At 43.2% G+C, this 22,500-nt stretch overlaps 1 protein-coding gene across 8 annotated transcripts in view; it reads left to right on the top strand.

Moving 5' to 3' along the window:
* The window catches only part of MAP7 (microtubule associated protein 7), a 203,871-nt gene that overhangs the window by 140,275 nt on the left and 41,096 nt on the right, over positions 1 to 22,500 (top strand). For 5 of the 8 annotated variants that reach the window (XM_071218686.1, XM_071218685.1, XM_058307538.1 and 2 more), the window contains 3 exons: positions 17,557 to 17,720; positions 18,740 to 18,857; positions 22,384 to 22,494. In XM_071218686.1, coding sequence (XP_071074787.1) covers positions 17,557 to 17,720; positions 18,740 to 18,857; positions 22,384 to 22,494 — 393 coding nt within the window. The remainder of the gene's footprint in view (positions 1 to 17,556; positions 17,721 to 18,739; positions 18,858 to 22,383; positions 22,495 to 22,500) is intronic. The other 3 variants (XM_058307540.1, XM_012529043.4, XM_058307539.2) reach the window with 1 other exon arrangement.

The raw sequence follows: 22,500 nt of genomic DNA, 5'->3' as shown, positions 1-22,500 counted from the left end.
ACCACATGGGAGGTCCGCGGTTCAAACCCCGGGCCTCCTTGATCCGTGTGCAGCTGGCCCATGTGCAGTGCTGATGCATGCAAGGAGTGCCCTGCCACGCAGGGGTGTCCCCCATGTAGGGGAGCCCCACGCACAAGGAGTGCATCCCGTAAAGAGAGCCGCCCAGCATGAAAGAAAGTGCAGCCTGACCAGGAATGGAGGTGCACACACAGAGAACTGACGCAGCAAGATGACGCAACTAAAAGAGACACAGATTCCCTGCCGCTGACAACAACAGAAGCGGACAAAGAAGAACATGCAGCAAATGGACACAGAGAACAGACAACTGAGGGTGGGGAAGGAGAGAGAAATAAATAAAAATAAATCTTTAAAAAAAAAATGAGTTGGCCTTCTGGTATAAAGTCATACATCATAACTCTGAGCCTGAAAATTCTCCCTTAAACCTGCCTCATTATGCTTTATAAACAGCCAGATTGACCTTATAAGATGTACCCCCAACTGAAAACTCAGATCGCAGGGATGGCAGAGCACTTGGTCACAGAACGTGAATTGTTAATTTAATTCAAAGTGTTCTTTGCCAGGTCTTGTGTTTAAAAGATGATAAAAGGGTGAGTAAGGTGCAGGAGCAGCCTTAAGGTGAGCCTCTAAGGGCTGCGGTCTAGTGGGAGGTAGATAGGCAGGCAGCAGTGATGACGTATGAAAGTGCCCCCCCAAGGCTGCGTCGGCTGCCGCCAAGCTTCTTTCTAGGCTGAAGAGGCGTTATCAGGAGGTGGAAGAGCCAGGGGCGGTACAGGAAGGATCCAAGGATGGTGGAAGAAGGGCTAAGGCTAGGAGATGCAGTATGTTCTTCAGATTATTCTATGAGGCAAAGGAACTCTTTGATTATTTCATTATCCTGTCATCACAACTTTACTTTTTTTGGTGAGCCAGCATACAATATGCATAGTTTTTCTTTTTCTTCCTACCCCCTGCCATATTAAATATCAGTTTTTCTTAATTCTGATCTAATCTCTTTTTTGGTTGAAAATCATAATTTTAATGAAATACAAATTCTCATTTTTTTCTTTGCATTAATTTTTTTCCCTTTTAAATGAAAAAATAGTGCCTTTTTGCCTATTTTTTCCCACTTAAACCACCATTATAGGAGTTCAGCCTTCAAAGGTTCCCTTGAATCTTATTTTCCTAGGCTTAAAATATACATATAAATACATGAATAAACATATATGCAAATATGCATGCACACATGTACATTTGTAAAAGAGGCATCTATTTTAAGCTGTGCCTTATGTTACCGAAGAGTGATTTCTGTAAAGTCTTCAGTGATAAAAGAACATCAAGGGACATACCTGACCAACTACCAGTACTTTGCAGAAGCTGTGGTGGCAGGGGGATGTACAAAGAATGGCTGTTGCTTCCTAGATTCCTAGGAATCTGTGCTTCTTGAACACAAAAAAACAATTGGTAATATCAAGTATACTGGCTTTCTAACTTTAAAGCTTTTCAAGTAAAAACCTTGGAAAACATTCCATAAATTCTAGCAGAGCAGCATTTTAAATAATTGGCTGGGATAATAGATTATTATTCACTGTTGGATGTAGGTTGAAATTAACTCGAAATCACTCAAGTTTTTTTTTTAAAGGCAAGGTGGATAGAAGGAGAATAAAGGTCTGATTGTTTTGGTTTTGGTGGCGTGGCATGTTTGTACTGCTTTGCGGAAGGGAAGGACCTATTAATAGCTTTCTGTGAGTTTAATCTCTGAGTCATGCTTTAATGCCTGTAATAGTAGGATTATGTCATATGGCCTGTTCTTTCTACATTGTTCTTCAATTTATCCCATGAAACCAAGTGTAATTCTTCATCTGTGGAACTGTGCTCCAGTTTGGTTAGGTCTATGTATTGCAAAGATATTATTTTTCTGCCTTAAAAGCTTTATATTTCAACCACCCCATTCTATCTGACCCTGTTCAGGCCATTCCTTCAAACTCCTCTCTCTCTGCTATCTAAATCTCTTTTATCCTTCCTCTTCTAAGTTTTAATTTCCACCCCCCCTCCCCCATGGGCAAAAAGTTCTTTAGTTCTCATGACTTCAAATCTAACTTCTTTTTTGATGGTATGGATTCCACATTTCCACCTACTCATTGAACAGTAGATGCTTCCCTATTTTCTGAAACTCACATTCTATACAACTAGATTCATTCATTCATTCATCCATCCATTTATTCATCATCATCGTCTTTAACTCTAAAACTGCCTCCTCTTGGTAACTTCCATCCTATTTGACTGTCCCAGTATACTTTTGGTCCTGAGGAATGAGTCATTTCCATCATTTTTTATCCTTGTGCTACAGTTGGAGGCCCTGGCTTCTTTCTCTGTCTTAGCTATTGGCTCTTTTACAGATAAATCATTCTCCCTTCCTTGGTTTGACACGACCTTGGTCCCTTTTGTTTTAGTGGGGTGGCTTGGAGCTCCAGCGGTGAGCCTGGACTCAGCCTGGTCCTGCAGCTGGGGCTTTAGCTGCTCCTCTCCCAGTTTGGAGGGATACGGTTTGTACACACAAATATGAGCTGTAGGGAAGCAGTCTTTCTAACCCAAATTTCTAAAGAATAAAACTGTGACACTCTGTGGTCAATCTCCACCTGTGTCTCTTAAACTTGTCACTTAATGAAAAAAGTAGACACAAAGCTCATAAGGCTGTCAGAAAGGTTAAACACAGCTAAGAGTTCCGAAAACATGCTTGCAGGAGGGATAGGCAAGTTAGCACAGACCAAAGCAGCTATATCATGAGTCAGGCTCAGGACTGGAGAGTATAAATGCTTGTTGCCAGATGAATGTGGATTAGGTAACTCAGAGGCTGAAGCCTTAAATAAAAATGAATCATTGCCACTCACCAGCCATTATTTCTTTCTCCCAAATTTACTTTGCCTCTACGGCTGAAGATAACAGAATATGAATAGGGGGTTTGTAAACAGATGGTGATAAACTGAGTGACCTTAGAAGATCAGGATCCTCACAAATGACAGCCAGCGTGTCCAGTCTGGAGAGGGAGCGTTGGTCTGTGGGCAGGGCTCCCCACTCTGCCGTTTAGCCTCATGGCTCACTGTGAGCCAGGCAGTTGAAAGTGCGCATCCCAGCCCCTCCACTTGTTGCGAGACGTCGGTCAGGTTACTTGACTCCTCTGTGCCTCCAACTTCTCATAATAAAGTTTACTTAGCGGGTCTCCCTCACAGAGCGGTCGTCAAGATAATACCTGTCAACCACCTGGTGTCAGCACATAGCAGGAGCTGCCGACACCTTGCCATGATCATGGTGGTGGCTCTGAAGAGGACAGTGGCGGGTCCTGGAGCAGCCTGGTGTTTCCGAGCTAAGTAGCAGCGATAGAGGGCTGTGTGTGCTTCCTCGCCCAGCGGGGAGGGGCTGGTGGGACAGCGGGGTGGAGAGGGGAGCCCCGTTCTATGAGGAGGGAAAGCGGATTGCGCTTGAGGCAGCAGCAAGTGATCCCAAGGGTCGTCCTCGCTCTGCATGTTTAGGCAGAATCCATGTCCCTCCACAGAGGCTACACACTCTTAAACCTCGCCCTGAAGGTAAGTCCTGGGACGGGGTGGCTTTATCTCCAAACTCCTCAGCCCTTGTACAGGGAGGGTGCTGACTGCAGTTCAGTGCTTGGTCTTCCACGTGTGTGAACTGCCCACGCAAGCCTTCAGCCCCGTTAGCCTACCACTGTGGAAAGGGGAGAAAGCCAAGTGGGAGGCCCCTCAGAGCCGGAGACAGGCTGTGTGGGGCCTACAAGGTCTCCCTTCTTAGCAGGCTGTTCTCCATGGCATGCTAGTCAGCTGCACGTCAGATGGAAGAAGAGTTTAAGTGACAAGCAGAGGTTTTGCGTTAATGCCAAGGCCCATATGTAGGCCATTTTGCTTGGAAGTCGTTCAGTCCCAGTCCTTTAAGTCTTCAGCTCACTCATTCATTCTTCAGACTTACGTCATCCATCTGCTGAGCTAGATAACTGGGGGCGTTGGAAAGAACTGGCAAGCACGTAAAAGCAGAGAAGTTACGTCTGGGGCCCACGTGCTGTGATGGAAGCCTGTTGAGGGTTGGGCCCTGGTGCTGCAGATGTCGGAAAGGCTCCTCAGGAAGGTCCCCTGACCTAGGACTTGACAGACTGTAGGAGTTTGCCAGGTGAGGGGAGGTATTCAGATGGAAGGTCCGTGATCCCATGGCCCATCTAAGGGGCTGGGCAGGGGCACAAGGGGAGCTAGCAGGGCTCTACGAACAGGACCATGACATGGAATTTGTCTGATGGGGAAAGTGTGTCTGTGAAGAGCGTGCAGGATGGATTTGGAGGAGAGGGACTAGAAGTGAGAAAGGAATGAGGGCTGAAGTACTCGTAGAGACTGGAGAGAGATGTAAAATGAGAGGGCAACCGCGTGGCTGTGTTGACATAGGGGAGAGCATCCAGGGCTAACGAGGGAGAACGAGGGTGACTGAGGTGTTTCTGCCTCACTAGGCCATTTGGCGGTCATGGTCTGGGGTCAGAAAACAGAAGGCGTAGCAGGTTCCGTTTTGGGGTAGAGAGGAGTGTGCACGTAAGGAGTAAGGTTATAACGTGGATCTGCCTGTGGCAAATCCAGGGGGCGCTTTCAGGCGGGCCGGGGTGGTTGTAGAGGCAAAGTGGCTGAGTGAGGGCAGGGGCTTTGGGATCAGAGCCGAGTCTGCCTCCGGCTTCCCTATCCACAGGCCGTGGGAGCTTGGAAATGTCAGTAACTCCTTCGAGTCTTTTTCCTCATTTGATCGTCAACTCCATTTTGTCTGGTGGTACTATTCCCACATTTATTACAGTTTTGTTTTTGTTTGCCAGATAGCTCTTTGCTCATTCTTTATTTTTAGGCTCTGGTACTTGTTTTAGTTTTTTTTTTTTTCCTTCAAAAAAGAAATAACAACATAGCTTATGGTATATTTGTTTAAACCTTGTTTAATTCCCTTTTTTCTCCCTTTTTAGGGGGTTGGTGGTGTAGAAATGGACACTGGTCTGATTCAGGATATTACCCTTGTTAATTTGGCAGTTGTGCTGTGGTTTTCCATTCTCTTAGTGGGTACCTTCCAGTCCCAATTGTTGACTGTTAAATGAAACTCATTATTTTCTCCTACCAAGATGCCCTAAGACCTGTAATATATTTTTACTTTTCCATCCCATCCTTAGAGGAAATTTTTGGATGCTCCCTTCCTCAATTTGATGAGCTAGATTAGACCTTTAGATTAATTTTTCTTTTTAGATTATTATTCAGCACATATTCAATCTGTGTTTTAATAGTCACATGAAAAAACGAAATGTATTTAAATGAAGTTCATCAAAGTAATTTAAAATAAAGTGCAGATTAAAATTTTAACTTTCAAACTCAAAACAAAATGAAACCCCTTTCTAATCCTTCACATATCTTCCGAGATTAAAAAAAAAATTCCAGTCAGGGCGAGTTCATTGGAAAAGACCTCGGAGATGGTTTTGTACATTCCCTCTAATTTAGACCCCGAGAGGCTGTCTGGTTTTCCCGAGGCCACACAGAACCAGTGGCACAGTCAGACCCAGCACCTCCGGGTCCCTGTCTCGTCATTTTCCGAGTCTCCGCGGGTCCTGCCGGCTCTCCTGGCTCGGGTCTTGATGCGGCCCTGAGGCGGCAGGGGTGTCTGTTCCCGGAGTTGAGCGGTGACAGGGCCCGCACCCTCTCTTCCCTGACGCGCCGGGACACACGTGCGCCCCCAGGCAGACGGAAGCCGCTCCCAGTCGGGACGCCGGGTGGGTGCTCCCAGGCCGGGCGCGCCGGGCGCGCGGGGCGGGCCTCACTGCATTCTCTCCGCCAGCGGCGTTTTCTCTGAGGCCAAGGGCGGGCGGTGTGAGGATTGTCACGAAGATCCGTTTTCATTATCCGCAGTCCCTGGAGTCCCTACTACCCGTGCGCCAGCCAGTGCGTCACGTGCTTTCCACGTTTTCGGGAGTCCTCCTGGCGACACAGGCGGCTGGCGGTGGGAGGACGCGAGACCCGGGAGCGTGGCCCTGGCCGGCAGGTGGCGGGACCCCGGGGGGCTCGGGGTCCTGTGAAGCCAGGCCCAGCTCTGTCCCCTGCAGCCCCTGCCTTCCAGCCTAGCCTCCTTTTAGTTGGAGTCAGTGCATGGTTCTTCTTTTTTTTCTTTTAAGATTTTTTTTTTTAATTTCTCTCTCCTTCCCAGCACCCCTCCACCCCAGTTGTCTGCTCTGTGTCCATTCGCTGCGCGTTCTTCTGTGACCGCTTCCATCCTTATCAGCGGCATGGGAATCTGTGTCTCTTTCTTTTTTTTTAAGATTTATTTATTTATTTATTTCTCTCCCTCCCCGCCCGGGTTGTCTGTTCTCTGTGTCTATTTGCTGCGTCTTCTTCTTTGTCCACTTCTGTTATTGTCAGCGGCACGGGAATCTGTGTTTCTTTCTGTCGCATCATATTGTTGTGTCTGCTCCCCGTGTGTGCGGTGCCATTCCTGGGCAGGCTGCGTTTTTTTTCACATGGGGCGGCTCTCCTTATGGGGCACACTCCTAGCACGTGGGGCTCCCCTATGCGGGGGGCACCCCTGCCTGGCAGGGTACTCCTTGTACGCATCAGCGCTGCGCAGTGGGCTGGCTCACCACACATGGTCAAGGAGGCCCGGGGTTTGAACCATGGCCCTCCCATGTGGTAGGCCGATGCTCTATCCTTTGAGCCAAGCATGTTTCTAAGTGGAGTCCAGATTGAAAGCAGACTTCCCCTTTCCTGAGTGCCCTTCAATATGACCCTGGTGGCAGCAGGAGGGGAGGCCTGACTTCTAACATCCCATGTGCCAGGGCTGCTCTGGGGTTTCATTTCAATTCCTATTAGAATCCTGGAGTCCAGGATTCAGGATAACCTCCGACAAGCAAATGATAGGCATCGCAATTCATTTTTTTGATGTGCTTTTGTTCTATAGAGCTGCCTCCTTATGAAATTAAGTGATTAATGATTTAAACACTGAATAAGTTGATTCTTTTTCTTATGTTCAAAATTCTCATTTCTTGAGGAGAAAATACAAGACCTTGCCATTATCTATCATCCATAGGGAATAATTTAAATAAGTAAAACTCTCAGAGCAAATGAACTCCCCATCTTATTAAAAGATTGAAATATTTTATGTTGTTATCCTTCAATTTAAAAGATTGCATGCTCTATAGTTCGTAATTATCCTAGAACTCGCCCAGTACCCTTGCAATAGTGAGAAGGCGCTGTTTGCTCTTTCAGGGTTGTTTGCCTGTTCTCTGTGTGACTGTTCAAAGAAGAGAATTGTTTAAAAAGATGCCGGAATAGGACCTCCACTTCCTGGTAGAAAATAGAAGTGGAACTCAATAAAAGTTTGGATAAAGAAATAATTCTCCTTTCAAAAGATTATGTGGGGGGAAACGGACTTTGGCCCAGTGGTTAGGGCATCCGTCTACCATATGGGAGGTCCACAGTTCAAACCCTGGGCCTCCTTGACCCGTGTGGAGCTGGCCCACGTGCAGTGCTGATGCGCGCAAGGAGTGCCGTGCCACGCAAGGGTGTCCCCCGCGTGGGGGAGCCCCACGCGCAAGGAGTGCGCCCGTGAGGAAAGCCGCCCAGCGTGAAAAGAGGGAGCAGCCTGCCCAGGAATGGCGCCGCCCACATTTCCTGTGCCGCTGACGACAACAGAAGCGGACAAAGAAACAAGACGCAGCAAATAGACACCAAGAACAGACAACCAGGGGAGGGGGGGGAAATTAAATAAATAAATAAATCTTTAAAAAAAAAAAAAAAAAAAAAAAGATTATGTGGGGATAAAATTATAATATAATGTCTAACCCTGTGTGATTTATAGTATAACCTTGAGCACTGCCTCTTAATTTTCTGAATTGAAATTATAATAACAACAAATGTAACAGCTAATATTTATTGAATGTTTACTAAGTACACAGACCTATACTAACTACTATAAATGTAATTATTATGTTAACTGTTGCGGCAAACCTATAGGGACATGCTGTTAACCCATGGTTTATCCCAACAGTACTAAGCACAAGGAGGTGAAGTATTACTAATTTGCCCCAAACCACACAGTTATGGGTGAATGAGTCCAAAAGGTGTTCCCAATAAATCAGTACATAATTAAGTCCCTTGGATTTGGTCAAGTTGTGAAAGGCACTAGGGACAGTCCAAAAAAAATTATACATACATAATGACCTTTGCTACGTAAAGAGCAAAACATAATAGTAAAGTGTGTGGCAGGACTCAAGCGGCAGGGAGTTGTAGAGGGAACACAGCTTCTGCAGACCATAAGGGCAGTGTGTCCCCAGATGATCCCTCACCTGAGAATCCCCTGAGAGGGTAGTTTAAAATGCAGATTCCTGGGCCCTGTCCTAGAACTAGCAAATCTGAATATAAGAGTTGGAGCCCAGGAATCTGCATTTTAACCCACTTCCATCCCACCCTGTAGGTGGTTCTAGAATACTTTCTTAGTATGAGGCTACTGCTGTAGGGGCTGGGTCCGTCTAGATTTTTTGAAGTGGCCACTTCCCTAAAAGAGGAGCAGCAGGAACACAGCCACGGGAGGAGCATAGCTGGTCTGGAGGCCCAGGGAGGAAACTGGCTGGTTAGAAGGAAGTTGGTTTTGGAGAGTGGTGGGAAGGTAAATAAAGCCAAATGAGGACATTAAGGCCAAGTTTGGCAAGACCTTTAGACTCAGGGGAGTTTAAAACTAATGAAGAAGCAGAAAACCTGATGAAAACATTAAGAAAAATTAGTCTGGGAATTGGTTAGTTCTTATTTTATTTTACTAATTTTATCTTACCAATTTTGTTTTTTATAGTTCCTTATTATTTTATAAACATTCTTATTTTATCTTGTCTTCCAGGTCTGCTACAGGAAAGGAATATACTGTGTTCATACATGTCCTAAAAGAATCTAAAATATTCCTCAAAAAAGCCAAAGACTACAGGCTAATAATTACAGAACATGTTTATCATAGAAAATATTCATGGGCCTCCTGTTCAAACCTGTTTGTCTTTTCTGCCTGTGACCCTCAGACACTGTTGGTGAGGGTATAGAGGACGATGTGGCAGGGTCTTTCAGAATTTTATTTATTTTTAAGATGAACTTTTTTTTTTTCTCTTCTCTTCCCCCGCCCCCCCAGTTGTCTGCTCTCTGTATCCATTCACTGTGTGTTCGTCTGTGTCTGCTTGTATTCTTGTCAGCGGCACCCAGAATCTGTGCTTTGTTTTGTTGCATCATCTTGCTGCATCAGCTCTCCGTGTGTGCAGCTCCATTCCTGGGCAGGCTGCACTTTTTTCACACTGGGCGGCTCTCCCTATGGGGTGCACTCTTTGCACGTGGGGCTCTCCTATGCAAGAGATATCTCTGCATGGCGTGGCACCCCTTTTGCTTGCATCAGCACTGCGCATGGGCCAGCTCATCACACAGGTCAGGAGGCCCTGGGTTTGAACCTTGGACTTCCCATGTGGTAGGCGGATGCCCTATCTGTTGGGCCAAATCTGTTTCCCGGATCTTTCAGAATTTTAAATGTGCACCTCCTTTGACTCAGGAATTCTACTTCTACATGGATATGCTTACACATCTACACAAAAATTTGTGGCAACAAAGTGATGTCCCACCAAGGTCTGATTTTAGTGAACTACTGGAAGCAACCTGGATAACCTATCAATAGGTAACTGTTGATGTAAAAGAAGGCAGGTAGGCAGTGGAACAGTATAGAGCCAGTAAAAAGATGGTTAGGTTCGTGTTTCATGTGTTGATATGGAAAGCTCACTAAGATATATTCTAGGTGAATAGAACAAGTTGCAAAGCAGTGAGTATAGTATTCTATAGACTGCATGGAATATATTTGTGGAAAAGAAATGGAAAAGATGGATGTGGAATAGGAAAGGGTCTAAGGTAAAAGGAGGGCAGCCAGATCTCCTTTAATATTTTGTACTGTTTAAATTTGACAAAAGTTATCACTGTAAGTCCACCTTTTAAAATATATTGAAATGTGTAGTGTCCTTAAAAGCCTGCCAGTGAGGCGTGCCCACATAAGAGAACCGGAGGTGCTGTGTGTGTGTGTGACCAAGATAAGTGCCTCCTAAGAAAGTGTCAGAATTATGCTCTCCTTGATGTAAAGAAAATTAGTTTGTAGCATGACACATAGTACAAACGGTTGATTTAAAATTATTTTACAGAGAGCAGGTAAAGCTTAGTGGTTGAATGCCTACTTCACATGTACAGTCAAAGGTTCAATCCCCGGTGCCTCCTAAAAAAAAAAAATCATTTTACTTTTTCTCTGCATTAACAGTAATAACCTTTGTTACTGTTATCAGCTTGCATGGGATTTAGCTACCTTCCTGACAGTGAAGCTGTCATTTTTCTCATTTTTTTCTATAAATCTTTAATAACTGCATTATGTATTTGTGTAATCTGTATGCCTCAGTTTGGCTACATGGTATGTTCTCAGAGTTTGTTTGCTTCATTTATTCTTCATAAAAGGCTGTGCTTCTGGTGACATGATGCATTAGGACATCCATCAGCGGGAACAGTTGACTTCCGGCACCTTTTCAGTAATGAGGGATGTGGGGTGGCATTTCTTAGAATGTAAAGATACAGAATTTGAAGTGCAGCTCATGGGATGTCTCATTGCTCTGTAGATATAGTCATGTTCACACCATTCCTGTTAGTGATTTTTCTGACTGTGTTACTTTTCTTTAACATGTGTACTTAGGGTATTTTTAAAATTTTTTCAGCCATTTGGTAAATATTTATTGAGCACATGCTATGTGCTTTTTCTTGAAGTAAATGCGAAACTTACGTTCTGAGAATTTCTTAGAATGCATGGGCTTTTAAAAGTAGAAGGAACCTTTGTCCTCATTTTAGAGAAGAGGAAACTGAGATCTGAGTAATGGCAGAAGGACAGGCTCACCATGAATGTGTCCTTCCTCATCCCTTTAAGATTTGTCTCCTTAATAAGTAACTTTAGGAAGATTTAATGGTGGCAGAAAATCTTTAGAATTTACTAAACTCTAATTCTAATGCTTAATTCTTTAGAATTAAACACTTAGGGAAAACTGAAATATTCTGAACTATTTTTATCCTTAAAAAGTAATCCTTTTGGGAACCAGCAAGATGGCAGTGGAGTAAGGAGCTCCTAGAGTCAGCTCCTGCTAAACGGCTGTTAGTAAGCACCCAGAGCTCTCTGGAACTAGCTGAACCACCTGTTTGGGGGCTCCGGGAAGCCAGAAGAGCATCCTGCCACATCCTTGAAAGAACAGAAGGAGCAGACTGCTCCATCTGCAGAGAGGACTCCTAAGTAGAGCCGCCACGCCCAGACGCCGGTGCCCATCCTGCACTGGAGGCACAAGCCGCCTCGGGAGCTGTTCCACGGCTGGAATTGAAAGCTCCACTTGCCAAAAACGGGGGAGGAAGAGACGGTTGGGCACCAATTTCAGCTACTGAGGAGTAAATTCAGTGGGCTACAGTATGATCCTGAGAACAGCTAAAGTTTGAGCCTGTCCAAATCAGAAAGAGACCAGGAGCTGCCATCTTAACTCCACGCCTGGCACAAGGGGAAGCTGAAAATCCCAGTGCTGGTGGGAACTGGCTTCAACCCATCAAGTTCAGATTGCAGCTCTAGCCTAGGCCCCAGCCCCACCTCCAGGAGGGAGGAAGCTGTGGGGACCTGCGCCAGCCTCTCTGGGAAATTACTGGCCACGCCGTGGAGGCCAGTGATTGTCCTACTCTAGTGGCAAGAGCCACCCCAGGCGCTATTCTGTGGCTGAAATTAGAAGCTCCATTTCCCAGAAACAGGGGAGGAGGAGATGGCTGCTGCCAATTTCGGCTACTGATTGGTAGACTCGGCTGGCTAAGGAATAACTGTGGAAACAGCTGGAGTGTGAATCTGCCCAAGTTGGAGAGAGGCTGGTGGCTGCCATTTTGGCTCCGCCCCCAGCCTGAGGGGAAGCCGGGCTGACTGAAAATCACAGTGACGGTAGGAACCGGTTTCTTTCACACAGATTGGCCTGCAGCCCTAGACTAGGCTTCAGCTCCACCTCTGGCAGAGAGGAGGCTGACGGGCCCTGCACCAGCTAATCCAGGTAACTGCAGGTAACTTTGGCTGGCACAGACTAAAAATCAGAAGTTTACTGGGGCAATTGCTGTCATCTTGGACCCACACTGCACAGATTGCTGCCCACACCTGCAGCTCCATCCCCACCCCAGGCAGGGGATAAAGGGGCATGAAGCTTCACCTGTCTCTCTGGGCAACTACAGTCTAGGCTGCATGACTTGGGTCACAGCTGTGACTCTGTCCCTACCCCTGGCAAAGGAGAAAGTTGGGAGAAGCTTCATTGGTCCCTGGCAGCTGAGCCTCCACAGCTTATAGCACCAATTACAACCTTGGTTCCTACTATACAACCAGCAAGGGAGAAAGGGCAGGAAGCCCTAAACTAAAGAGAAAAGCTGCACCCATAATAAATACTCTAGTAACCCAAATGCCAAGACACCAACAAAAAATTATAATACACACCAAGAAACAGAAAGCTATGGCCCAATTAAAGGAACAAGATAAGCCTCCAGATGACATAAAGGAGTTGAGACAACTAATTATAGATGTTCAGACAAATCTCCTTAATAAATTCAATGAGACGGCTAAAGAGATTAAGGATATTAAGAAGACATTAGGGGAAGCAGATTTGGCCCAATGGATAGGGCATCCGCCTACCACATGGGAGGTCCAAGGTTCAAACCCAGGGCCTCCTTGACCTGTGTGGAGCTGGCCCGCGCATGGTGCTGATGAGCACAAGGAGTGTCCTGCCACGCCGGGGTGTCCCCTACATAGGGGAGTCCCACGCGAAAGGAGTGCATCCTGCATGGAAAGCCGCCCAGTGCAATAAAAGTGCAACCTGCCCAGGAATGGCACCGCACACAAAGAGAGCTGATGCAGCAAGATGACACAACAAAAAGAGACACAGATTCTGGGTGCTGGTGACAAGAATATAAGCGGACGCAGAAGAACACACAGCAAATGGACACAGAGAACAGACAACTGAGGGGGGCAGGGAAGGGGAAATAAATAAATAATAAATCTTTAAAAAAAGAAGACACTAGATGAGCACAACAAAGAATTTGAAAGCATACATAGAAAAATAGCAGCTCTTATGGGAATTAAAGGTACAATAAATGAAATTTAAAAAACATTGAAATCATACAATAGCAGAATTGAGGAGGCAGAAGAAAGGATTGGTAAGCCTGAAGAAATGGCCTCTGGAAGTGAACATAAAAAAGAACAGATGAGGGAAACGGACTTTGGCCCAGTGGTTAGGGCGTCCGTCTACCACATGGGAGGCCCGCGGTTCAAGCCCCTGGCCTCCTTGACCCGTGTGGAGCTGGCCCAAGCGCAGTGCTGATGCGCGCAAGGAGTGCCGCGCCACGCAGGGTGTCCCCCGCGTAGGGGAGCCCCACGCGCAAGGAGTGCACCCGTAGGGAGAGCCGCCCAGCACGAAGGAGGGAGCAGCCTGCCCAGGAATGGCGCCGCCCACACTTCCCGTGCCGCTGCCGACAACAGAAGCGGACAAAGAAACAAGAAACAAGACGCACCAAAAAGACACAGAAAACAGACAACCAGGGGAGGGGAGGGGAAATAAATAAATAAATAAATAAATAAATAAATAAATAAATAAATAAATAAATAAATAAATAAAATAAATCTTAAAAAAAAAAAAACAGATGAAAAAAAGAATGCAAAAAATTGAAAAAGGTCTCAGGGAACTAAATGACAGCAAAAGACATACAAACATACATCTCATGGGTGTACCTGTAGGAGAAAAGAAGGGAAAAGGGGCAGAAGGAATATTTGAAAAAATAGTGGTAGAAAATTTCCCACCCCTATTGAAGGACATAGATATCCATGTCCAAGAAGCACAACGTACTCCCATCTGAAAAAATCCTAATAGACTAACTCTGAGACACATACTCATCAGAATGTTAAAGGCCAAAGACCAAGAGAGAAGTCTGAGAACAACAAGAGAAAAGCCATACATAACCTATAAGGGATACCCAATAAGATTAAGTGCTGATTTCTTACCAGAACCATGGAGGCAAGAAGACAGTGGTCTGATATATTTCAGATACTACAAGAGAAAAACTGCCAACCAAGAATCTTATATCCAGCAAGACTGTCTTTCAAAAATGAGAGCAAAATTAGAATATTCACAGATAAACAGAAACTGAGAGAATTTCTAAGCAAGAGATCAGATTTTCAGGAAATTCTAAAGGGTGTGCTAGAGCCTGAAAAAAAAAGACAGGAGAGAGAAGCCTGGAAGAGAGTTTAGAAATGAAGATTATATCAATAAAATAACTAAAAGTGTCAAAAAAGTGGTGAAAATAAAATATGACAGATAAAACTCAAGTAGTTAGGAATAACTTAACCAATGTTATAAAGCACTTGATTTAAGAAAACTGCAACTCAGTGTTAAAAGAAATTTTAAAAAGACCTAAATAACTGGAAGAATATTCCATGCTCATGGATTGGAAGACTAAATATCATTAAGATGTCATTTCTACTCAAAGTGATACACAGATTCAATGCAATCCCAGTAAAAAATTCCACCAGCATTAAAAAAAAAATTGAAACCACCATCATCAAATTTATTTGGAAGGGTTAAGGGGTCCTGAATAGCCAGAAACGTCATAAAAAGGAAAAGCGAACCCTCATCTCCAGACTTTAAATCGTATTACCTAGCTATAGTGGTAAAAACACATGGTACTGTCATAAAGACAGATACATAGACCAATGGAACCAAATTTATGGTTCAGAAACAGACCTCACATGTATGGTCAAGTGATTTTTGACTAGCCTGTCAGACCCACGCAGTTCAGGCAGGACAGTCCATTCAACAAATTGTGCTGAAAGAATTGGCTATCTATAGCTGAAAGCAGGAATGAGGACCCCTATCTCACACCTTATCCAAAAATCAACTCAAAATGGATCAAAAACTTAAAAGTAAAAGCAAGAACTATAAAACTTCTAGAAGAAATTGTAGGAAAATATCTTCAAGACCTGGTGTTAGGTAGTGGATTCTTAAAGGAGATAAGAGGAGGACTGAGATGGACTACTCATGTTTAATGTATGTAGAAGTTTTAATTAGCTTTATTGTAAAAGTGTGTAAATGTATAGAGTGGATGGTAACACATAGTAACAGCTAGTTTATAAATGGGGATGTGACTGAAAAATGGTAGTCTAGGTATGTAAATTCCATTTGACAGAATGCTAGAGAATAATCTAGGAACTGAATAGCATAGTAAACCAAGAGGTAGATGAGAACTGTGGTTGATGGTACAGATGCAAGAGTGTCCTTTGTGAGCTAGAGCAAATGTACATCACTGCTGCAGGGTATTGGGAATGTGGAGAAGCATGGGGAAAATACAGCAGGAATGACCTGTGGACTGTGGTTAGCAGTAATAATATAATATTCTTGCATCTATGCGAAAGATGTACTGTGTTGATAAGCAGTATGAAAAATGTGAGCCAAATGTACAGTATGGGCATGGTAATGATCAGAAGATATTATCTGTAGCAAATGTTCTACCACAGTGTGGTGTGTTGATGGAGGACTTGTTTGGGAATTCTGCACATGTGCATGATTGTCTTATAAGTTTACAGCTTCTGTCATTAAAAATATATTTTAAAAATAATAATCGGGTTGGTTGGGAGAAAACATACTAAATGTGATATAAAGACTTTGAATAGTAGTAAGATTTTGACAATATTCTTTCATAATTTGTAACAAACGTCTCAGGACACAGCGAGGTGTTGGTGGATGGTTAATGTATGGGACCCCTGGATGATGTTATGCATGTTTGCTTTGTAAATTCACAACTTTTACTATACACTTAATTGTTTATGTATGTTCTTACATAAATGATATAAAAATAATAATAGGATTGGTTGGGGCAAAAATACTTTGTTTAGTAGTAATATTTTGACAATACTCTTTAATCATTAGTTAAAAAGGTTTAACAGCAATGCAAGTTACTGGTAGTAGGGTGAGGTACGAGAGTCCTGTATGATGTTATATATGTTATTATTATTAACATATATACTAATGTATGTTAGTAATAGTTATGTATGTTTAACTTATACACTAATTGTTTATGTATGAGTGATACACTTCAATAAAATTTTTTCAAAGCAATCCTTTCATCTATATACCATGTATATAGATTTATGATCTAAATTTTGTTTAGACACTTTTGCCTAAAGTGATAATGACTCATATTAAAGATGATTATCACAGCTGCAAATAGTTTCGTGAAGTATATTTCCCCCTAAGCTGAAACAGGAGCATGTATCTACAGAGCAGAAACATTCCATCATTGAGCAATATTTTTTGAATTGTATATGTTCATTCAGCTTTTTTTTTTTTAAGATTTATTTTATTTATTTCTCTCCCCTTCCCCTCATTGTCTGCTCTCTGTGTCCATTTGCTGTGTGTTCATTCAGCTTCTTAATCTTACTAAGTAGACATGCATTTCCCCAGATGCAAGGTTTGCTGCTTACAATTCCCTCACTTGCTTAGCTGACAGGAGTATTAATTTGTGAGTCTTTTATCAACTAATTATTTTCTCTAAAATCCTTTCAGTACTTACAGAGAATAACTGCTATGCTAAAATAAATGAGTCACAGACTTTTGATCTAGAGAATATCACATTTTTTGTTAAAAAAAAAAAAGACAACTGCAAATGAACCCAGAGAGAAAGGTAGATGACACAGTTATTATTTATTTGCATTTTTTTGTTATTTTTTTATTGTCTTTTTTTTTTAAATAAATAGATCACACAAAATATTTGTATTTTATTGTGGTAAAATACATATAACATAAACGTCATCATTTTAACAATTTTTTGCATATAATTCAGTAGCATTAATTATACTCCAGTGTTGTGTTAACCATTACCACTATTTCTAAAACTTTTCCATCACCCCAAACAGAAGCTCTGTACCCATTAAGCAATAACTCGTGGCTCCCCCTCCCTGCCATCCCTGGTAGTTTCTGTCTTTTTGGATTTGCTTATCCTAGAGATTTCATGTGAGTGCAATCATATAGTACTTGTCCTTTTGTACCTGGCTCCTTTCACTTAGCATGTTTTCAAGGTTCTCATTAGGGTGTGAATCAGAACTTCATTCCTTTTTATGGCTGAATAATATTCCATTGAATGGATGTGTGCCACATTTTGCAAATGATACCCTTTTGAGGGTATCATATTAATATCAGAATCGAAACAAAAGGATATATTCCTGTACTATTCCATAACAGTAATATAGCAAACTAGGGGGAGTAGAATTCAGTGCATCTTCTTCGACCTCAGTGTTAGCATATTAAATTATGCTCAACAGTGATTGTCGTTTTTCCCCCTAGAAATCTGAGGAAGCAGATGGCCACCCTGGGTTAATATAAAACCAAAAGGCCCCGCGTCTCTTGAACGTGGACCACTGTTACAGCCCTCACTGTGCTCGTTTTTCTTCCTGAAGCTGCGAGAGAAATAGTGTGGCTGGAGAGAGAAGAGCGAGCACGGCAGCACTACGAGAAACACCTGGAGGAGCGGAAGAAGAAGCTGGAGGAGCAGAGGCTGAAGGAGGAGCGGAGGCGGGCGGCCGTGGAGGAGAAGCGGAGACAGAGGCTGGAGGAGGACAAAGTAGGACGCCCCTGGTTCCCTGAGGCTTCCCTTCACGGTGGCAGGATGCCAGCCAAATGGTTTCTGAGCCATCCACTTTGCAGATAGGCACCGTTTCCAGGGGTGTTGGGTGTGGGTGGCAAATAGACAATGGGTGAGTATTTTCATTGCCACAGAAACTTTAAGAGCCCATCTGTCTGGGCTAGACCTATAATTTATTTATGTTCTACTGGTTTATATGGAAGTATTAAGACCATGCCAAGTAACTGGATTTCTGCAGTGCTTTACCATTTATAAACATTTTCACATAGATTATCTCACTTAAGCCTTACTTACCCCCGTGTGTGCTATATATCTGTTTTTGTTTTTTAATTGGAAATTTAGACCCTTGAGAATGTTTAAGTTATACAAGGTCATACAACTGAGTAAGTCATGGTGTCGGGATTACCCACATCCTCAGATTCCAAATTCCATCTTCTAAACATTCTCCCCCATTTGTCCAGCCTCTGTCTAAGCTTAGACTTGCACTGCACCACTCCAGTTGGCTTAAATAACAGAAGTTATCATCTCACTGTTTTGGAGGCTAGAAGTCCAAAATCAAACGCAAATTTCCTCTGCTGATAAGGGCTCCAGTCCTATTGGATCCAGGCCCTCCCTGGTTCAGTTTGGCTCCACTTTAGCCAGTAACATCTTCGAAGATTCTCTTTACACATGGGTTTGCAACCAGAGGACTAGAGGTCTGTGTGGGGCACAGTCCAATGCATGACATCCCCCTGTGGCCATGGGAGCTGATGAAAGGGCCCGTAATTTTTGCATGCCTGCTCCATGCCAACACCCCACGAACCGGGACCTCCCTTGTTTCTATGACCTTGCCAGGTTGATCTTTTTCCTACTTTAAAGAGGAGGTGGTTGAGGTCCAGGGAGGTTAGGAAAAAGATGAGGAGGAGTAAGGTCAAGCTTGAAGTACAGCCCCTCTCTGCACTCAGCCTTGAGGCCCTGAGCTGCCAAGTTGTAACCACCAGCTCCTCCATTCTCCTAAGGAACGCCATGAAGCTGTGGTGCGGCGAACCATGGAAAGGAGCCAGAAGCCAAAGCAGAAGCAGAACCGGTGGTCGTGGGGGGGTCCCCTCCACGGGAGCCCCGCCATCCACGGCGCAGGTAAGGAGATGCTGGCCGTGCCCACAGGCGGCATGTTGCCCTGGACAGTCCAAGCGCAGCTGCTGCTCCTCCCAAGTCTTTTCCTACAAAACAGAAATCCTCTGAAATAACTGTGCTGCAGCGAAGCAGAGCTGCCAGTGTTTGAGGATAAGAGGGTGATGGAAGGAAGGAGATGAGGTTCTTTCTCTTAATGCAGGCTGTTTTTCTCACTTGTTACAAATTTCCTTTTGAGAGAGAAAAATCCAGGCAGTGTATCTAAATGCATGTGCTGGTTTCAACTCTACATTATTTGAAGAAATGAGTAAGCACAAGGGTTTCAGGGTTATGGACTAAATTGACCAGTTTTATCATTTCCTCTGAAAAGTCATAATAATAGTGACTGGAAATTCATTTATTTACCAGAATATTACACACTCTGAACCCTTACAGGTATAGAACACTGATACTCTGAAAGCTAGAAATAGTAGGAGATATCTGTGCTATTTCCTTCTTCTGAAATGGACATAAAATCACACAAATTCGGACTTAGTGAGAGGCTTGACTTTTGTACTGTAAATTCAATAGACCTTGATTGTACATAGTGTGTCAGTTCTTTTTCATTTATGTGTCTAATAACTTTTTTTTGTTTAGTTTACTTGCAAAAATCATTGTGTTACATTCTGTCCCCAGGTGGTTTTGTTGAATCATCATTCACCTTTCTCGGTTTAGCAGGCCCGGACTGCCCCTTCACAACCTTTGCTGGTACTAGCCCACCTGTGCAGATGTCCCCATGACGCTGGCTGCCTGACCTGTAGCTAGCACCTCAGACCTAGGGCCAGCGCGGACTAGCAAGCCACCCGCTCCTAGCCGTACTGCATGCTTGGTGTCCTGGTGCCTCAGGCCTAGATCTTGTACCTGGCACAGGGTTTCTTAGGTGTGACATGTGGTTCAGGTGACTTAAAGGTGTTGAAATAAATAACCACACATGCCATACTTGCTTTCTCTCTAAATGATCATTTGGGATAAAACCTTAAAAAAAAATTGTTAATAAATTACCTAGACTCAGAATATATCCAGTTTGGCTTTTTGGCGCTCTCCGCCCCCAGTCAATATTGCGGTTGCCACTTGTAGTTTTGATCTAAATAACTGTAGGTTTTGTTGGTTTGTGTGCTCTATTCTTTTTTATTCCTAACATTTGATCTCTCTTCTATAACCCCACTATTCAAAAAAATCTAAGAGCATATCACACAATTTATATTCCTATGAGGGTGAACCAAATTTGAAAGCACTTTTATTTCTTGGCTGTTCTTGACCCACTTGTATTTATTTGGGGCACATATCAAATCTGTGATTGTAAGGATTGTGTCTGATATTTTATTCTAGGGATAGTTTACATATACTTTCCATGCAGAACAACTATCATGGCATGTATTTTACTCTTCATATTTTTACACATGTATGGCAGGTGTACTCTCTGTTATAGGTTTTCAAATGTGTGAGGGAAAATACAGCTGCTTAGGCTGAAATCTTTGTGTCTATACTCAAAGTTTAATATATGATCTTTATGACTATCACTCAGAGCAAGAGAAGCCAGGATTGTATTTATGAGCTGTTGGACAAAGTCCATTTTTATAAGGGTAGTGGATTAGAGAACAGTTCTGCTAGAAGAGAGAAGTTTGTCTGAAATTAATTGGAATTTGTCAAAGTTCTTGAAGGCCAGAAAATTATATACGATGATCTTGAGAGCAGGAACCAGGCCCTCATCAATTTGAATACCCATTACCTCATGTCAGTGCCATGGATACTCAAGATTTGCTGACCAACAGATCGTAAAAACCGTTCGGATTGAAGTCAGCACCTTGTCCAGATGCTGGCGCATCAACCAGTGCTGCTCTGACAACCTTGAGACTTTTAAAACTGATTCTTCATAAATCCTTTTGTGAATCTGTTTTTTGTTCAGTTTTTTTAAAAAAAAAGGAATTTAAAAATTATATTATTATTTATTAATAAGATAGTAAGTACATGTTAAACCTCTGGAATTTTATCTACCTGTGGCAGATTTAGATGTTTTACTGTTCACCATAGTTTTAGAATGAGAAGACTAGTTTACCTCTTTTGCACTTACTTGAAGTAAAACTAATACCCCATTACAAATCTGCCTGAAGATAGAGCTGCTTGTAGACTCACCTTCCCCCAACCAAAGCAGTGTCAGGAAGTATACTGCTATAAAATCACCTGGAAATCAATTTCATTCTCCTTCCTGTTCCTTTGTACTTCGCATTTCATTATTAAGGCGTTCCTTTTGATATTTTATACTTCATCTTTTCTTTGTAGTAACATTGCCCTTAGAACCTTTAGTTCATTGTCAATTTGAGTCACAGAGATGGGATGGCTTTTTTGTTGTTTTTTTTTACCATAAAAATGGGTCCCAGTAGATGACACGAATGTCAGATATTGATGGAAGGCTTATCTTCAGTACACTGAAAATCAGAGTAAATAAAACAGTTATTCTGCAGGAAAAAACTCCCTGCAAAATTTTTACCATCAGGCTTAGTTAGACCAATGGAAACGGGATTTTGAAAGCATCACCCACAAGGAATATTTTTTTTTTCTAGTTTTACAAGACACTAACAGTAAAAACCAAAGCAGAATACAGTACAACCCCTTTCACTTTGGTTATTATGGATCAGAGCATCCACCTGCCTCCTAGTTAAACATAATGAGATTTTAAAACTTTTACTATGTGTGGTTTTGTTTGGGAAATCTGGCTGGTGCTCATGAGCCAGGGTTGCAGCTCCATTCCCCTGTACCAACAACAGACTAACAGCTGATTTTTGCCTACGGGTTACAAGATGAACAGTAACTCATAAGTGCAGAAAGTTGTCTGATTTTATTTATACCACCCTCAGTTTTACTGGGCTAGTTTGTAAGCCCCGCCACACACTGTGCTGCAGGCACAGGCATTTGATGATTAGTGGACTTTTAAAAAAAGAAATGCCAGGTGGCCATCCTTCCACAACGACAGTGCTTTTGGTTTTTCTTTTCTTCTTTCCTTCTATACTGAACTTTAAGATCCTGGTAAAATGACTCTGCAGGCAAAGGTATCAGCAAATCCACAGAGCCCACGGTTCGTTTTCCCCACAGTGTATGTACTCTATTTTAAGAGCACTCCCACCACCCTGGGGGGCCCCTTTTGGAAAATCAAGCATGGCCCCGCCTCTCTTTGCTGCACAGTCTGCTTCCCTGAATTTAGTAGCCTTGCTTGGCCATTGTCCTTTCACCTTCACCCTTTTGTCACATTACAACAATAACCTTGCACATCCCTGGTTGACAAACTGGTGAACTATTTGCTTTGTCCAATTAAAAAAAAATTTATTTCAAACTTTGAAGTCACCTTAAAAATGTCCACTTAGAAAACTGTGCTATTATGTGCGATCTAGTCATAGCGCTGAAAGCATCCAATCCTGGTTTTCCTTCCCGTCAGTGAACTAGGAAAATGCAATGCTGCATGCTGGCTGTCAATTAGCATTATCTCCGTTTGTTTTAGATCCAGACAGGCGCTCAGTTTCCACCATGAATCTTTCGAAACATGTTGATCCCGTCATTAGCAAGCGGCTCTCCACTTCATCTGCGACTTTACTAAATTCTCCAGATAGAGGTACAG

The sequence above is a fragment of the Dasypus novemcinctus genome, chromosome 11 (genome assembly GCF_030445035.2).
Source record: "Dasypus novemcinctus isolate mDasNov1 chromosome 11, mDasNov1.1.hap2, whole genome shotgun sequence".
NCBI classification, from domain to species: Eukaryota; Metazoa; Chordata; class Mammalia; order Cingulata; family Dasypodidae; genus Dasypus; species Dasypus novemcinctus.
This window is presented reverse-complemented; position numbering and strand designations above follow the sequence as displayed.